The 18,500-nt window shown below is 34.3% G+C and overlaps 1 protein-coding gene across 2 annotated transcripts; it reads right to left on the reverse strand.

Moving 5' to 3' along the window:
• Positions 1–3,686: 3,686 nt before the first annotated feature.
• On the reverse strand, positions 3,687–18,057 carry CLEC7A (C-type lectin domain containing 7A). Of its 2 annotated transcripts, XM_079143172.1 has the most exons (6): positions 17,853–18,057; positions 16,294–16,392; positions 14,983–15,120; positions 13,701–13,852; positions 7,216–7,334; positions 3,687–6,823 (listed from the first exon to the last, which is right to left on the reverse strand). In XM_079143172.1, exons 1-6 carry the CDS (start codon positions 17,953–17,955, stop codon positions 6,694–6,696), a joined length of 741 nt encoding a protein of 246 aa, XP_078999298.1. In that variant the 5' UTR covers positions 17,956–18,057; the 3' UTR covers positions 3,687–6,693. The 2 variants fall into 2 exon arrangements, with proteins under 2 accessions (XP_078999298.1, XP_078999299.1); XM_079143173.1 differs by lacking the exon at positions 14,983–15,120 and having other exon boundaries at positions 17,853–18,056.
• Between the last annotated feature and the right edge of the window lie 443 nt (positions 18,058–18,500).

Consider the following 18,500-nt stretch of genomic DNA (forward strand, 5'->3'; position numbering starts at 1 on the left):
TTTTGATTCAATTTTGTTACATCAGAGTTGTCTAGAAGTCTATCCATTTCTTCTAGGTTTTCCAGTTTATTGGAATGTAAGTTTCCAAAAGGGTCCTTTCTGATCCTCTGGATTTCTGTGATGTCTGTGGTGATTTCTCCTTTTTCTATGTCTAATTTTATTCATTGGAATCTTCTCTCTTTTTCCTTTGGTTAGTTTGGTTAAGGGATTATCAATCCTGTTTATCTTTTCAAAGAACAACTCTTCATTTCATTGACCCTTTGTATTTTTTTTAATTCTATTTCATCAATTTCAACTCTGATCTTTATTATTTCCTTTCTTCTACAGGTTTTGAAATTGGTTTGTTCCTCTTTTTAAAAAGCCTTGAAATGTATCATTTGGTTGTTTATTTGGGATCATTCTAATTGTCTTATGTAGACACTCACAGCTATAAACTTTCCTCTTAGAAATGCCTTCATAGTATCCTAGAGGCTGTGGTATGTTTATCACTATATTTGTTTGATTCTATGAATGTTTTAATTTTTCCCCTGATTTCTTCTATCACCCATTCATTATTTAAAAGTGTATTATTCAATCTCCACATATTCTTATAGTTTTGCATGGTTTTTGGTGTTGATTTTTAAAATTTCATTCCATTGTGATCTAATAAGATGCACAGAATTGTATCAATTTATTTGTATTTGTTAAGAGTTGCTTTGAGGACTATAATGTGGTCTATTTTGGAGAAAGTTTCATGAGCCTCTGAGAAGACAATGTATTCAGCTGTTGTTGTATGATACATTCTGTAGATGTGTGTTAAACCCAATTGATTTATAATACTTTTCAGTTCTAAAGAGTCTTTACTGAATTTATATATGGATGACCTTTCTATTGGTAAGAAAGAGGTGTTGAAATCACCCACTATTATTGTATTGGGGTTTATTTGAGATTTTAATTTGAGTATTGTCCCATTTTTGTAATTCTGTGTACCAATATTTGAGGCATGAATATTAGTCGGATTTTGTTTTTTAATCCATTCTAACAGTCTATATTTTTTAATTGGAGAGTTGAGACCATTTATATTCAATATTACTATAGAGAGATATTGTATTAATTCTGCCATTTTGATTTATTTATAATGTTTAATTTGTTATTGTTTTCTCATTTGCTTAGCTACTCTTCAAATGGAATTTGTTCATTCGTGTGCTCTGGGGTTTATTTGTTATTTCTTCTGTGTGGAGTATTTAAGTAAGTTCTGTAGTACCAACTTTATAGTCATGAATTCTTTTTGTTTTCACTTATCTTGGAAGGTTTTTATCTCTTCTTTGATTTTGAAAAATAGTTATTTTCTGGATATAGCAATCTTGGTTAAGAGTCTTTTTTTTTTTTTTTTTTTTTTTTTTTTTTTTTTTTTTTCAGTACTTGGAACACATCCTTCCAAGCCCTCCTAGCTTTAGAGTTTGTGCTGAGAAATCAGAAATAATTCTGACTGGCTTGCCTCTAATTGTGACCTGATGTTTTTTTCATGGGGCCTTTACAATTCTCTCCTTGTTCTGTATGTTAGGCATTTTAATTATAATGTGTTGTGAAGAGATTCTTTTCTGATCTTATATAATTTGGGTTCTGAATGAGTTGTATATCTGGATGTTCATCTCATTCTTGAGGTTTAGAAGTTTTTCTGTTGTTGTTGTTTCTCTGAAGAGGTTATCTATTCCATTAGCCTGCCTTTCACAATCCTCTTCAATTTCAATGATTCCTAAACTTAGTTTCTCAATGTTGTCCCAGAGTTCTTTTTTTTTAATTTTTATTGTAAACAAATGGGATACACTTTGTTTCTCTGTTTTTACATGAAGTAGAGGCATACCATTTGTGTAATCATACATTTACATAGGTAATGGTGTTTGATTCATTCTGTTATTTTTTTCTTTCCCTCCACCCCTCTTTTCCTTCTATACAGTCCCTCCTTCCTCCATTCTTGCCCTCATATTCCAGAGTTATTTTATATTCTGATCATGCTTATTTATTTTCTTTTCTTTGATACTCCCTAAATGTTCAAGATTGGCCACTTTGTCTTCTAACTCTGAGATTCTGCCATCAGTACAGTCTATCTATTAAAGAGACTTTCAGCTGAACATTCTGTTTGATTCATTGTGTCTTTCATTTCCAAGATTCCTATTTGGGTCTTTTACAGTATCTCTATCTCCTTATTGAATTTCTCATTCATTCCTTTAACTGACTTTCTTAATTCATTCAATTGTTTATCTGTATTCTCATGGAATTTTATTGATCCCTTTTATGATCATTTTTCTGAATTATATGTCTGTTATTTCACCTACTTCAATACCTTCTAGTTACTGGTGAATTATGATCTTCAGGGGGGTCATGTTACCTTCTTTTTCATATTTCTTATATAACTTTGTTTGGTTTTAATGCATCTGTTGGGATGAACTTCTCTTCCACAGTTACGTGTGGGCCATTTTAGGGCACAACCTTCTCTTGCCAAAGTGTCCTAGAGTCATCCAGATTGAGACCACCTGTTCATTAGACATGGGATCCATAGCTTTTGCATTGATTTTCTCTTTTTGCTGTAGGAGTGAATGTCCATGAGTGGAATCCAAGGGCCCACTCCTGCCACTCCTACTTGGGGCTTAGTCATTAGTTTGGGTTTTTGTCTCTTCTGTTCTTTATATTAGAGAATAGTCAAATTTTTAGTGTCATTAATTTGTCTGTGGAGTAAGGTGTGTTTACTTTAGTAGCATTGTCTACCTTGTGAACTTGCAGTGTCCCTGTAGATTCCCAACCACCTTGCAGAAAAGGAGGAAGCAAACATAGCAACAACTAATGCAAATAACATATAGCATTAAAAAAAAAATACAATGCCCACTATGACATCTACAACACTAATTACCACAAAAACAGAAATGGTGAGGTCAGAAATTGTCAACAGCAAAAACAATGAGTAGCTGTGAACTAGATCTGGCATTAAAATGAACAGCAGGTGTCAACTATGTCATCTGCAGCAGTGATAATTGAAATAACATGAATGGTGAGGGAAGAAGTTATATAAACCAAGTTGCTCTAAAATATGGCAAAAATACCATTATGAAAAAATAAAACAGTGGATGACAGAAAGATAGTAGAAGGAAACAGACAGTATTACCCTATGTATATGCATGATTACATGAATGGTGTGAATCTACATTGTGTACAACCATAGAAATGAAAAGTTGTACCCCATTTGTGTACAATGAATCAAAATTCAGTCTGTGAAAATAAAAAAAAAAATTTAATTAAAAAAAGAAAACACAACAGGAAGATAGAAATGAGAACAGGCAATGCTGAAGAGATGCAGCAAGCGATGGCTATAAATAAGGAGAAAAACAGGGAAAACAACATAAAGGAAGAGAGAGAGAATAAGAGAATTTGTGTCTTAGTGAGAGAAGAAAGAAGAGAAACAAACAAAAACAAAAGCAAATAAAAAATCAAAACTCCTAACCCTAAAAAGACAAGGCAAGAAAAAACAACTATATTTTTAAAAATGTTAAAAATGAGGGGAAAAAAGAAACAAATATGCATATGTGTATATATATATATATATATATATATATATATATATATATATCCACAAACCAATCAACACAGCAAGAACACACACACACAGAAAAAAAAAAAAAAAGGAAAAAAAGAGTCAATGAAAAATGAAAAAAAACCTCCAGAGAGATGGTCAAAACAAGTGACAAAAATAATCATTGCCTATGCCCAACTCTCATTCTTTCCATTTTTTCTTGGGCTATGTACTGAAAGAGAGAGAGAAAGAAAGAGAGAGAGAGAGATCTGAGGGTTGTTAATCTTTTCTTCCTTTTGTGCTGCTCACAGAGATGCCAGTTGGAATGGTCCAGCTGAAGCTGATTAAAAGAGCTCTCAGCTTCCCTACAGGTTTAAGAAGGTATGATGTAATGGCAAGTACTGTGGATTGGAGTTTTCTCCAGACCGACCAGATCAATGCACTCCCAGGGTGGGCTGTGGCACATTTCTGTGAGTTCCATCAGTAGGACTTAATCTAATCAGGTCTCGGGGATTTTGTTGAGTGACGTCTGCTCTGGAGAGATTAAATCAAGACACCCGTATGGCCCACAGAGATGCCTATCTCATCTGAAAGTCTGAATCCCAGGAGCCTTGCAAGAATTCTACTCATGGGACAGAGGAGACAATCCTCCACACACTCTGCTGCCCATGAACACAACCTCCCCAGGCGTAGTACCTGAGTGTATTCACACCCACTTGTTCAGATTTCCAGCCCATTTCAACTGTTCACAAGAGCAATCTGACTCAAATGGAAAGCAAGTTACACTCCCCTCCATTTTTTCTAATTTGAGTCCTCCTGAATACAACCTTATTTTCACTCTTGTTCCACTAGGTACACCCTAGGCTATGCTAGGTGCTTACCAGGACAGTATGACATTGTTTGCTATGATCTCACAGGCTCACACAGCAGCAAGCTTCAGCACAGCCTCTTCAAGACAGCTTCTACCTCAGTCCTCCATTTGTCAGTTGAGAAATACAGGGCATTTTTGAAACACCAGTTTGCTATGCAGCCTCTGGATCACCGAAGCTCAGGCTAGTGTTCTAATCTACAGGTTTTTCTGGTATTTCTCTCTGTGTCCCTCCCCTCTGGTGAACCAATGCTGCATCGCTGCCACTGCGGCTGTCACAACTGGCTTAGCGCCAATGTTCTCTTTCTTGTTCTTTGTTCAATGTGCCTGAATTTCTGAGTCTCTAAGATACCCTGGCTGTCCGGTATTCAATTTTAGTAAAATCCCTCTTTCACCCACCTTGTTGGGAAGTAGTACTCTTGCTCCATGTATCCCAAGTCACGGAGCAACTGGAAATGCAGCCTTCATCTACAGCACCACGTTGAATCTCAGATGATGACCTTTCAAAAGGCGTTTCCTCTAAAATAATCAATCATTGCTCAGCCTAAATTTAAACTTTAGACTGAGGCCCAGGTAGCAGTTATTTCCCCTCCTCTGTCTCATGGAAAAGTGTAGATACTTCCTGTTCACTTTGATGTGCATTTCTATGTAAACTGCACTATAAAATGTGTGTTAACAGGTCAGGAATAGTGCACCTTGGACAACCTACAGCAAATTTACCTTACACCATCACTTTCGTCACATCTGAATTCATGAGTAATTGCCTAGCCTATCTGTTTTTGGTAAGTGCAGCTTGATTTTCAGCATTCGGAATTTGTTTTCCTTGCTTATAATTATTTCTTGAACTCATCGATCCCATCCTGAGGACCCAGGGAGAACCATTCAAACCAAAACCAAAATTAAAATATGCAACCTCTCTTCAAAATCTAGTTTGTGCTTTAATTAACTGCTTAAACCAGTTAATGAGGTTTCTTATACTCTCAGCCTAAATTATCTCTGCTCTCTCTACTTTTTATCCAAAGAATGATAATGCAAATTTTCATATTAGAAGACAATCATTGACTTAAGAATAAACTGTCTTCTCTTAGATTTTTTAATTCTTTAGGAATTCAGACTTAGGCTTTTACACAGAAGTACCTATTGTACATACATACCCTTTGCCTAGTATCAAATTTATCATCACTTTTGAGAAGGCAAATTCTGAGATTGTTTCAAAGAGGCACACAATTTAGAGGCCAAACCATATTTTAAATTGAGATGGAATCTACATTGTGTAAAATTAACCATGATAAAGCAAATAATTCAGTAAATCTGGCACAGTTTCTTTTCACATATTTATCAATGTGAGAAAACTACAAATGCCTCCCCAATAACACAGAAATCCCCATTGAAAATATAATTAGGACCAATGAGAAAATTGAAAATAGATAAATCATCACATGAGGAAATAGAGTTATATTCTAATAATATTTTATAGTGATAAATAATTGGTACAAATTGCAAAACAGTACATCATAAAAATAATATAATGTGCTTTGTTCTCCAAAATATTAACATTTTTGCCAATGACATTGTTTACTTTTGTATTTGTTATCAGATCTTATTTATTTTTCAATTTATATTTGAAAAGAAGGTTTCCTAAAGATCATATTCCCTGCAATTTCACATTATAGAGGATGCTATTAGTCAGAGCTATGGATGGCATATTCTCTGAGTTATTCAGTTGGAGTTGCTGCTTTTTAGTAATGATAATCATAACCATGATCATATTGAGGAAAATAACAAGATAGCTCTGATTATAGTGAAGATTTTTTTTCCCATTTCTTCATTTAGTAATTCAGAAGTATATTTTACCTTATACCCATGTCTGATGTACTGCCAGAAGTTGAGGAACAAATCAAGGAAACATACAATGACAGTCCATTGGCACTTTTTGAGGGAGAAAAAACAACATTCTGGTAGAGTCAAAATGACTTTGAAATCACCAAGGACTCGTGGCTTATCCTCAGTAAACACTAAGTCAATGTGAGAACAAAAGTTCAATCTTAGCTGCCCTGACTCCATGACTAGGACTCTGTTCACAAGCATATTAACCTCCCGACGAAACTGACAAGTACAGAAATCACAGCCTCTTCATCCTATTTCTCAGCTGAGGTTTAAGTTCGCCATGCTCTCTTAACATTTTCAGCATCTATTTCTACCTTGAATATTACTCTTTTCTGTTCTCTTTTTGCCATCCATACAGTCTTATATACTTAGTTCCTCTGATTACTTCTCCCCCTTACTTTGACAGCTTCTCACAGATACTGTACGAGGGCACATAACAGTCTTGGTCATAAATACTGGACACATGAATCCATCCACAATTGTGAGGTAAGTTTTCCTGGATAGCTGTGCTTCTGATTTGAAACCTGGTAAAATATACAATGACATCATGAAAACAAACATAAGGAATACCATCTATATGGAGCATCGGCATGACTTCAGAACTGACACTTTTAGTCTCAGTACTATATTGAGGAACAGTATCTGCTCCTTGATTAGACAACCTCAAACATCTACCAGATGCCCTCCTCCAACAAAACTCCAGACAACTATTTTTTGATTCTGTAGTCCTCTTTTCTTTCTGTCTTTCCTAACTCACTTTTTCACTCCCCTCAAATTGCAGAACGGTACATCATACAAAGAATCATTGTGATTCTTTAGCAAACACAATTTGGCCCGGAAATCATGTTCCTAACTGCATGACTTGCTTTCATCTCTCTGAGAAAGAGGATGATACTTTTTCTCTTTAGATACTTACAAATTGGAAGAGAAGGTGGATCCGTCCTCCCAGTGCCACGGTCCCTCCCTCTGACGGCGAGAAAGCCCTATCCAAAATGAATGGTCAGGGTGGGAAGACACTTGGCTTCCTATAAAATCCTGGAATGAAACAGAAATGCAAATACACATCAGAGAGAAAGAATACAGATACTGAGAAAAAGAGAACAGATTAAATCTCTTTGGTGAAGAATGCATGCATAAGATGACAATGACCTAGAGAGAGATTTCAATATTTTATTTCATTGAATATCTCAAGAGGTGTAGTTCATTTCCTTAGAATCACTTCCATTTAATTTTCCCATAAAGAATGCATTCATCATTCATAATTTCAATAAAGAATAGATTTAAAATGTTAATGTGCTACCTCCAACCAGACAAAATTCAAGAATGATAGGCTTACTAGGCAATTTTCATAAGATATATATCCCTATTTTTTCCATAAGTTGATACTTTGTCAAGAAATGCTTCTCAGAAGACCCAGATAAATAAAACTAGAGATTTCAAAAAAGACTTTACATCTGATATTACAGAAATTCAAAGAATTATTAGTGATTATTTTGAAAAGCTACATGCTAAAAAAAATTGGAAAATCTAGAATAAATTCATGGACACTGATGACTTATCAAAATTGAATCAAAAACATAGAAAAGCTGAATAGACCAATAACAACTAATGATATTGAAGCATAATAATAAGTCCCCCTACAAAGCAAAGTCCAGGACTGCATGTCTTTACTGCTATATTTGACCAAACTTACTTCATTTCTTTATTTATCAGTATTAAGGATTCTAACCAGGGCACTGTACCACTAAGCTACATCACTAGTCATTTTTATTATTTTTATTTTGAGACAGGATGTTTCTAAGTCACCCAGGTTAACCTCAAACTTGCAATCCTCCTGCCTCAGCATTCTGAGTCACTGGAATTATAGGCATGTTCTGTCTTGCCCAGTGTGACCAAACTTTTAAAGAACTAGCACTAATGCTTCTAAAACTAATCCATAGAATTAAAAGGAATACAACCCTTCCAAACCCATTCTAAAGAAGCCAAAATCTGACAAGGTAATACCGAAAAAGAAAACTGGACCCATATCTCTGATGAACATACATGCAAAAATCCTCAATAAAATATACTACCAAATTGAGTTCAACTGTATATCAAAAAGATCATTCACCATGATCAAATTAGTTTAATTCCAGGGATGCAAACATGGTTCACAACACACAAATAAATAAATGTAGTATATAACATGAAAATAATTAAAAATAAAAACCATGATTACTACTGTGGATTCAGAAAAAGCATTTGATAAAATTCATCATTCCTTAAGGATAAAAGTCCTGAACATATGAGATATTAAAAAATCATTCCTCACCATCATAAAGTCTATATATGACAGACACGTAGCCAACACCATATTGAATGCGGAGAACCTGGAAGCATTTCCTCTAAGATCAGAAACAGGAGAGGGTTGTCCACCTTGACCACTCTTATTCAATCTAATACTAGAAATTTTAGCCAGAGCAATGTGTAAGAAATAAAGGAAGGAAGGAAGGAAAGGAGGGAAGGAAGGAAGGAAAGGAGGGAGGGAAGAAGGGAAGGAAGGAAGGAAGGAAGGAAGGAAGGAAGGAAGGAAGGAAGGAAGGAAGGAAGGAAGGAAGGAAGGAAGGAAGGAAGGAAGGAAGAAAGAAAATGCATACAAACAGGAAAAGAGAAAGTCAAATTATCCTTGTTTTCAGATGATATGATTTCTGTACACATAAAAACCTAGACTCCCCCAAAAGTCTTAGAATTGATAAATGAATTCAGTAAAGTAGCAGTATACGAAGTCAACATACAAAAATCAGTAGCTTTTCTATTTGCCAATAATAACTTTGCTAAGAAAATTGTCAGGAAATCAATTCCATTCACAGTAATCATACAAACAAAAACTAAATACCTAGAAATAAATTTACCTAAGAAAGTGATTTTGGCATTGTGTGAACACAAATATCAAGTTTATGTACACAAACTGAGACAGTCAGCTGTGTCACTAGCTGACATAATCTTACAGGATCACTAATCATATATCTGATCTGCTGTTGACCAAAATGTCATGTGGCACTGGCTGCAGATTGAAAGATAAAGCATACTAAAGACACCAATTCTCTCTGTTGCTATGCAGATTGAACACAATCCCTATCAAACTAATAGCAAGATTTTCATGCATATATATTTTTTCATATATATAAATATTTCATATTTCATATATGTATTATATATAAAATACACTGCATAGTATTCCTTCCTCTTCTATTTTCTAGAAAAAACTGTATAGAATTGGGTTTGTTTTTCTTTAAAATTTTCCATCCATGCTGTGTAAGGCTGGAGATTTCTTTTGGAGGTGTTTCTAATTACATATTCCACTTCCTTAATAGTTATATAGCTACTGAAATGTTGTATGTATTGGATAAGATGTGATAGTTTCTGTTTTCTAAGAAAGGAATCTATTTCATCTAAGTTGAAAGATTTATCTGCATAGAGCTGTTCACAGTATTCCCTTATTATCCTTTTGATATCTGCATGGTCTCTATTGATATTCCCTGTCTCTTCTAATATTTGTGATTTCAATCTGAGAATGCACTTGATTTTGGATGTTTATCTTGTATCTTTGGACCTTGATGGATTCATTTATAAATTATAGGGATTATATTATAGATTATTATAGATTCCTTGGAATTTTCTACATAGACAATCATGTCATCTACAAAAGGAATAATTTTATTTCTGCCTTTCTCATCCCTGTGCTTTTAAAATTTCTTTTTCATTTCTTACTACATCAGCTGTCATGGTGTGCATTAAGCCTTAGCGAAGGCTTGAGTTGTAGCTCAGGTGGACAGTACTCTTTTTTTTAATAAAATTTTTTTTAGTTGTAGATGGATATGGCACCCTTATTTATTTTTATGTAGTGCTGAGGATCGAACCCAGTGCCTCACATGTGTGAGGCGAGTGCTCTACCACTGAACCACAACCCTAGCCCACACACACAGTCTTATAGGCTGTGAAATTTGCAGTTTGGGGATTCATCACTTCATAGGCTAAGTTATGAACAACTCCCTTTGCAGCATGTAGTCTTGAGGCCTGTACTGAGATTCTTAAGTTTGCAGCTACAAGTCTGGAACTCATGAAAAAATTGCCTAGTTTTCAAGTCAGAAATTTTATGAAGCTAGGTTCCTTCATTCAACAGGACAAGTTAAGAATGGGTTCAAGATGTGAGCCAATTGAGTCAGAAACAAAATTCATGCATAGTATAATTGAAGCAGGTGGAAGGAAGAAATGCTGGATGCTGATGAGCTTGGTGGAGTGTTCAAAGTTTTTTTTTTTGTTTTGTTTTGTTTTTTTTTTTTTGTTTCTTTTTTTGTTTTTTTTTTTTTTTAATTTTACTGTGGATTGAGCTCAGGAACACTCACTCATTGAGCTACATTTCCAGCCTTTTTTATTTTATTTTGGGACAGGGTCTTGCCAAGTTGCCCAGGCTGGCTTTGAACTTGTGATTCTCCTGCCTCAGCCTCCTGAATAGGTGGAATTACAGGCTTGTGCCATTAGGCCTGATTGTATTCCAAGTTTTTAAAATGGTTTCTATAGCCTCTAATGCTAAAATATTAGAAGCAGATACAAAAGTTAACCTTAAGAAGACATATTGGGTGCAAGGGTATAAAAATGAGTAAATCATATTTCTTTCCCTAAAGGAACTTAGTGACAACATATGATTATCTTTATTTTACTACCTACTAGCAATGGATATGGACTGAAAGGAAAAAAAGTTATTCTGTGATTAACATATTACCCCAGATCTTCTGTTTTTCTGGAACTCATAAAAACTCCAAATCTTCAAGCAAAAAAAAAAGAAAGTGAAAGATAACTACAATGAAAATTAGAAAGCACTGAAGAAAGAAATTGAGAAGACACTGAAACATGGAAAGACACCTCATGTGTGTGGACTGGGGGAATTATTATTGTCCAGATGACCATACACTGAAATCTATACATCCAATGTACTATCAATCAAACTACCAATGACATTCTTCACAGAACTAGAGAAAACAATCCCAAAATTTATACTGAAGCAAGAAAGCCCCCAAATATCCAAAGCAATTCTTCAGTACAAGGAGAGAAGCTGTAGGCATCATAATATTTTATTGCAAGTCAGACCACAGAGCCATTGTAACAACAGCAGCATGGTATGGGGCCAGAAATAAATCCATATACCTGTAGCCAACTGATTCTCAACAAAAGTGCCAGAAACATACAGGAGAAAGGACAATCTCTTTAATATACAGTACTGGAAAAACTGGATATCCACATGTAGAAGATTGAAACTAGACCCCTATCTCTTACCTTGTACTCAAAATGGATCAAAGACCTTAATGTAAGAACTGAAACTACCAGAAGATCAGGGAACTACTTCAAGATAGCAGTAGTAGTAGAAATATTCTGGATAGGATTCCAAAAGCTCAGGAAATAATAGCAAAAAATGACAAATAAAATGACATCCCAATAAAAGGCTTCTGCACAGCAAATTAAAAAAAAAAATATATATATATACATATATATATACCCTGAGTGAAGAAACAGCCTTCACTGTCATCAATTCATGTGACAGAGGGTTATCCAGATTATACAAAGAACGCAAAAAAACTTAACAAAAATCAAGTGATCCAATTTAAAAATGGACAATGATCTAAATAAAAATTTCTCAAAAGAAATACAAGTGACTTCAAACTATATGAAAAAATATTATTAGCCATCAGAGAAATGCAAATCAAAGGCCAAAGTGGGATACCATCTCTCCCCAGTTAGAATGGCTTCTATCAGAAAATGAAAATAAAAGTAATAAGTGCTGGTGCAGTGGTAGGAAAAAAGGAACCCTATACACTGTTAGTAGGAATGCAAATTACTACAGCCTCTATGAAAAGCAGTATGAAGAGTCCTCAAAAAGCTAAAAATGAAGCTACTATATGATCCAGCTATCATGTATCCCGGGTATACATCTGAAGGAAATGAAATCGGCATACAAAAGAAAAACTACATGTCCATGCTATTGCTGCATCATTCATAAGAGATAAGGTATAGAATCAGCCTAGGTGACCATCAACAGATGGATGGATAAAGAAAATATGAAATAGATACACATTGGAGTATCACTCAACTGTAAAGAAGAATGAAATCCTGTCATATGCAACAGAGGGAAGGAAATGAAAGACATCATACTAAGCAGAATAAATCACACAGAAAGACAAATATTGTGCATTGCCTCTCATACATGGAAACACCAACAAAAAAGAAGACCTGTGAATATAAGAGGGATTACTAAGAAGGGTGTGGGGGTGGCAAGGGTAAGAGGATGATGGATGAAAATGATCAATGCACAACATATGCATATATGGAAATATCACAGTGAATACCATTAATTTGGATAATTACTATGTGTTAACAATTAGAATCATAAACATTAACTTAAAAGGGAAAAAAGAAATGCTTCTCAGAATTTGATGATGCCTTTGATGATGCCCAATTAATTTAGTGCCCTTTCATATTTTATGAATAAATAATCTGGGGTTCAGAGAAGGTATCTGAATTGCTGACAAATACAAGATGATTTATTGTCAATTACAGATTGATCTAAAAGCCACACAGATTTCTAATACAATGCTTTCTTTACTACGTATGTACTTTCATTAACTTTTATACAAGCTGTAATTATTGGTATTGGTGTTACAGAAAAAAAAAAAGGAAAGTTGTGAAAATAGGCATAAAAGTTATAGATAACTTTAGATTTATAATGTAGAATGTTTCCCATTAATTCCTTCTCATAACTTATCCGAGTTCTACCTTTCATTCATGATAGATTGTCTCACTTTTTCTGTAAAATCCCTTATGTCTACAGAGATATCTCTAAACTCCTATATTATTTATTACTGATATCAGATACTTATTTCTCAACAACTGTTGGGTTTTTTTTATAATGAATTAGATAAGTTCGGCAATACAAGTTTACTTGTTAAACCTCTTTGCCTTTTCCAGGATCTTGCAAAGAGCAAATGTTTTATAAATGTATATTATCATTGTTGCTATTTTTCCTGAAAATTATGATGACAAGGGGAACATTTTCCTGTTTTCCTCCACTAAATTTAGAAATTGAAATACAAACTCACAAAAAATTAATAGAGGACTGATCATTGTGGTCATGTAAACATGGAATGTATTTGAAAAGATTTATTTTAAAATGAAACATGATTGTTTTATATTAATTTTTTAAAAGCATATATTATGTAATTTACATGCTTTATGAACATTAATATAACAGCAATGCAGAACTCTGAAAGTTAAGTTTCACTTAAGGAAAAGTATTATTACCTGGATTCTCCCTCTATTTTCCTACTCCATTATAGACTGCTGATAATTATAGCTGAAGTCTACACTTACCAATTCTTTTGAGCTGTCTATTTTCAGGAGATTAGAGCCCAGCTGAGAGCATCGGATCTTACTTCTTTGCCAGGACTCTAGTGACATGCTAAATAGATAACAGCTCTTCTCATGTATGATCCACTTAGGAGGACAAGGGCTGGAAAAGATTCCTGGAGATAAAAGATAATGAGCAGCATGAAACTCATAGTACACCAACTCCTTTTTATAACGCAAACACAATTCATCTCATAAATACTTAATAAATAATCAATGAGCCGTCATTAATATCTTTCATTTTCAATTCAAACTGTAAGGATATGATTTTATAGAATATATTCAAATCTTCTCATTCACTTAAAATTTAGAAATTATCTAAAAAACCATATACAATGTTTGAGAGAGTTAACCATTCTTTCCTTCTTGTCTTCTGTTAATCCAAATTCAGTCCAGAACTCCCTTTCTCTATTTCAAATCCCTATAATAAATGCACTCAAAGTCAATCATTAGGATCCATAGTAATTTTGAGTGATTTAAGTTATTTTATGATGGGAAACCCATTTTAAATTGTGGCTTTTCAAAGTGGAAAAGTATAAGGGCAATTATTTACATTCCAGAGCATCTATGTTATGTATTATTAGTTGTTTGATGAAAAGTCAGGAAGTGTGAATACAGAAATGGGAAATTGAAGTGAGAATATTGTCATAGTCAATTATGATGCAATTAGAAGTAAAGGATAAAATTGTAATGAAGTTATATGACTAAAGGCAGACACATTTAACCAGTTTTCAGGAATATATTATTAGGGCTAGTGTTTTTGTATTTTTTACCTTGGAGCCTTAATTCTTGCCAATATTTTCCCTCTTTTACTTTTCTCTGCCTTTCTTCTGTCCTAATGTCCTATTTCCTCTTTAATGGTCTCACTTTAAAAATATCATTTTCCTAAGGGGGAGAGAACATATTTTTCTCTTCCACATCAAATTATACAATCTTCTGAGGGTCTAAACATAAAACCAATGATAAGTCAGTTACTGATAAAAAAAAATCCAACTTAAAAGTGTTCAGTCATACACTGTATTATTACTGTAATAATTACACTGTATGTATTACTGAAATAACTATTGCTTTATTATAGATCTGACAGTGATGCATTATATACTGAGATAGCACTGATCAGTGTTTGCCTTGAATACATGATCAATGGACCTAAGTACACTCATCTTCCACCTACCCCAGTGATTAGAACCAAGAAATTAACCATCTTGAATCAAGGATTTCATTAAGGCTTTAACCTTGCCCTTGCCTGTGGTTTTGAGAGTCTTGGTAGGAGCCACATTCTCTTCTAAAGATGATTTTGTGGGTTGACTGTGATTCTCTTTATTTCTTGATGTAAAGTTGCCTTTTTCCAATTGATTGCTGCCTGAATTTGATCTCCTAAATGCTTTATATACCAAGAACAATAATAGTGACAGAAAAACAAAAGAAAACCAAGTTATTCTGCTACATTTAAAAATTAAAATTCTGAAACTCAAATTGTATTGGAATATAAAGGGACACATCATTGATGACAAATAGATGCTATATTGTTGGTGGAATGGTAAAGTGATATATTTGATTGATAGAATAGAAACAAATAACTTCTATAAAGAAGTAATGAAAAAGAAAAATGAATGCAGAGGAAAGAGAATGACAGATGCAGTTAGAGGCAAACAACATGGAGTTAACTGGAACCATGAGAGATTGGAAACAGTGAAAAGTCTTGTATTTTTTTCTGTAGTTATAAATGAGAGCTCCTGGAGAACCTGTCCGCACCTATGACATAAAATGTACTCAGTAGACATTGACTAACTAAGGAATCTCATGAAGACTCTCTGAAGGAATTATACTACTTTATTGGCAAAAGAATTCATGAGATATAAAATCTAAGAAAATCTATTCATCCATCACTGAATATCTACTTAGAATGCAGTAAGGGCCTCAGGCAATTCCTGGTATATTCAAAGGAGCTTATATTAATAATCAGGTATAAAATAAGTCCCATCACTCATAAGACTCATTAAAATAGCACATAATCCCTTCAGTGAATTTCTTTTTCATTAGAAAGATAACATCATATTGTATTCCTTCTCCAGTTCCACAGGTTTCCTTCCATTAAAGTTATCCTTCAAATTCCACAGTTTTCAAACCAGCTATTCCAGGGAGACAGTAAAGGACTATATATAGTTAAGGCTATGAATTTTTTAGACGGATCATCTAAATTTCTAATCAACACCCCACTACTAATTACTTATGACCCTGTAAAAGTAAAATAACCTCCAATCTCTTACTTCCTTTATAAGTAAAATAGGAATTAATAGCAACAACTCAATATGGCTGATGATGTACAGATTACATTAGATCACATTTGCCAAGTCATTAAAAGAATGCCTAGCACATATTAAATACTTACTGTCTGTGACTATTATCATTATTATTATTTTATTTTATTTATTTTTATTTTTTTGCAGTGCTGAGGATTGAACCCAGGGCCTTGTGCTCATGAGGCAAGCATTCTACCAACTGAGCTATATCCCCAGCCCTGTGACTATTATTAATACCACCCCCGAGTACTCACCCAGGACACCCAGGACCACAGCGATCACCAGTGTTACCAAGCATAAGATTCCCAAAGTCACAGCAATCAGCCGCCAAGGAGGAGATGCAGCCTGAGCACCTGAGGAGCCCGAGGGAGCAAGAATTGAATGCAGAGGATGATGAAAGGTAGAACACTTTAATCCCACAGTTTGTTAAACTCCTGGCCAATTCTCAAGAGAATCATTCATCACTGATGCCTACATAATCTAGACATTTAGGGTGAGTCTCCATTTTTCCCCACCTTTAAGATACTTCTTCAGTTGCTGGAACTGTAACTGTCTATAGGTCCTGATACTACTCAGGTCCATGAAATCCCACCCATTCTTAGAAGAAACAGTTTAATATAGGGGACCTAACACTGATTACCAAGGATAATCTTTCCTTCTCATTTATTTGCTGCCTGACTTAGACATATTATTTTCTCTTTTGTTTTTCATTTCTCTTTGTGAAATTGGGATAATAATACCTGAGAGGATTCATGTGGAAAATAAATGAGATGACACATATAGAAGCACCTCCTTCAGAAATCAGCAAGCACATATAGGTCTCTCGTTATGTGTCCACACATATGCATAAACATACTTGCCTCACTACCTCTTCCCTCATCCAAGTTTTCTGCTCTTTGTCAACAAGTTGCATAAAAAGAATTGCATAAGTGGTGATGAGAGGGAAATAGCTGCACAATGTGAATACCAGAAAGCAGAAGAAAGCAAAATCTGATGTCAAAGCTCATGAATTGTCTCCTTCTTGAAGATAACAGATAACTGATTTTGTATCAGCATCACCACATCAAAAACATCTCTCTGCTTCTTACTTGTAAGTACTGAGAGCAATTCATAGAATTGTCAAACAAGAGATTCATAGGGGACATTAAACTACTCATTCTGTGAAGGGATAGATTCTTTAATGCTCTTTTCAATATTTCCTTCCATTTACATTTTGTTTAGTTTCATATCCAGCTAATGGGAGCTTTTCATCTAATATATGTTTTCCTTCACTGACACTCCAAGAACTTCCTTCAATCTCTTACCATAAAAAACACATCAGTTTTGAAATTCTAAACCTTATGACTTCTAACTTCCCTTTGGTTTTCACCATAAAATTGTTAGATTTTTGGCTTTGTCATGTGTCTTCTGTCTTTCCAATCTTCTCTTTCTAATCTCCTATTTTCTGATGTTGCTCATATGCATTTCTACAGGGTTCCTGGACCTCCCTCCTACAATTGATTCTTTTCTATCAAACCAGGAACAAGTAACTCTATTGAAATCCTTTAGCTTTGTGTAGCTTCACACTTACTGTCAACATCCCAGGGATGAAATGTCTATTCTATAGAACAAACTTCATTTTCTGCCATGAAACAAAATTTAGATAACAAATAGTTAGTCCCTGAATACATTCCATGACAAGAGTCTTAATGAATATTCAAGTTATCTGCAGTGACTTCTAAAAATCTTTAAAAATGTATCAATGAAGATTTTCCCTACTTTTAGTATTTTAGTTGCTAAGAATGAGGATACTAAAATCAGTAGAAAAAAATACCTTTCGTTGAGACCACTGGTCTTCTGGTGATGCCTTGAGAGGTGAAGTCTAATCGAGTATACCCATCTTCATCCACATTTTCTAAATCAGAGTGATATTCCATTGTCTTATGTGGTCCCTAAAAAGACACAGTATGAGAGAGTTATTTATTTCCTTTTACCTCCCAAAATGACTGTCCTTGGGCAAAAGAGGATCTATAAGTCAAATCATGTGGTGTAGGCATTACTGAGGTTTAACAAGATGAGATTTAGTCCTTCCAGATACCCAAAAGCAGGAAATGAAAACTCTGCTGTAGTAATTTCCCATTTTTACCTTTATATTCTATTTCTGAGTCTATAGACTCTTATAAAATTAAAAGATCACTTAGTAAGTAGCTAAGTCCTTGTTCTAGACAAAGTATAAGACAAATGCATGAAGTCTTATGCTATCTTCATGATTCCTAAAACTGAATTTGATACCATTAATTGACTTGGCCTGTGTAAACTATTAAACAATTTTGATACCTTGGGTTTACTATCATTTTGTTATAAATGTACATGCATGCACATATTCATGTATTTTTTCACCCAGAAAACACTTATTAAATGCTCAAAGTACTAGTTGGCAGGAGCTAGAGATGCAAGGAAAAATGATATCAGTGAAGAAGTT

The sequence above is a fragment of the Sciurus vulgaris genome (genome assembly GCF_902686455.1).
Source record: "Sciurus vulgaris genome assembly, chromosome: 5".
Lineage (NCBI taxonomy): Eukaryota > Metazoa > Chordata > Mammalia > Rodentia > Sciuridae > Sciurus > Sciurus vulgaris.

Bases quoted from the DNA above. Each gene is read 5' to 3' on its own strand.
- CLEC7A (XM_079143172.1), bottom strand. From the start codon at position 17,955: ATGGAATATCACTCTGATTTAGAAAATGTGGATGAAGATGGGTATACT. The intron at 15,121-16,293 runs GTGAGTACTCGG...TGGTATATAAAG, and splicing joins TGTGGTCCTGGGTGTCCTGG to CATTTAGGAGATCAAATTCA. The intron at 13,853-14,982 runs GCAAGGGCAAGG...TTTTATCTCCAG, and splicing joins CAAGACTCTCAAAACCACAG to GAATCTTTTCCAGCCCTTGT.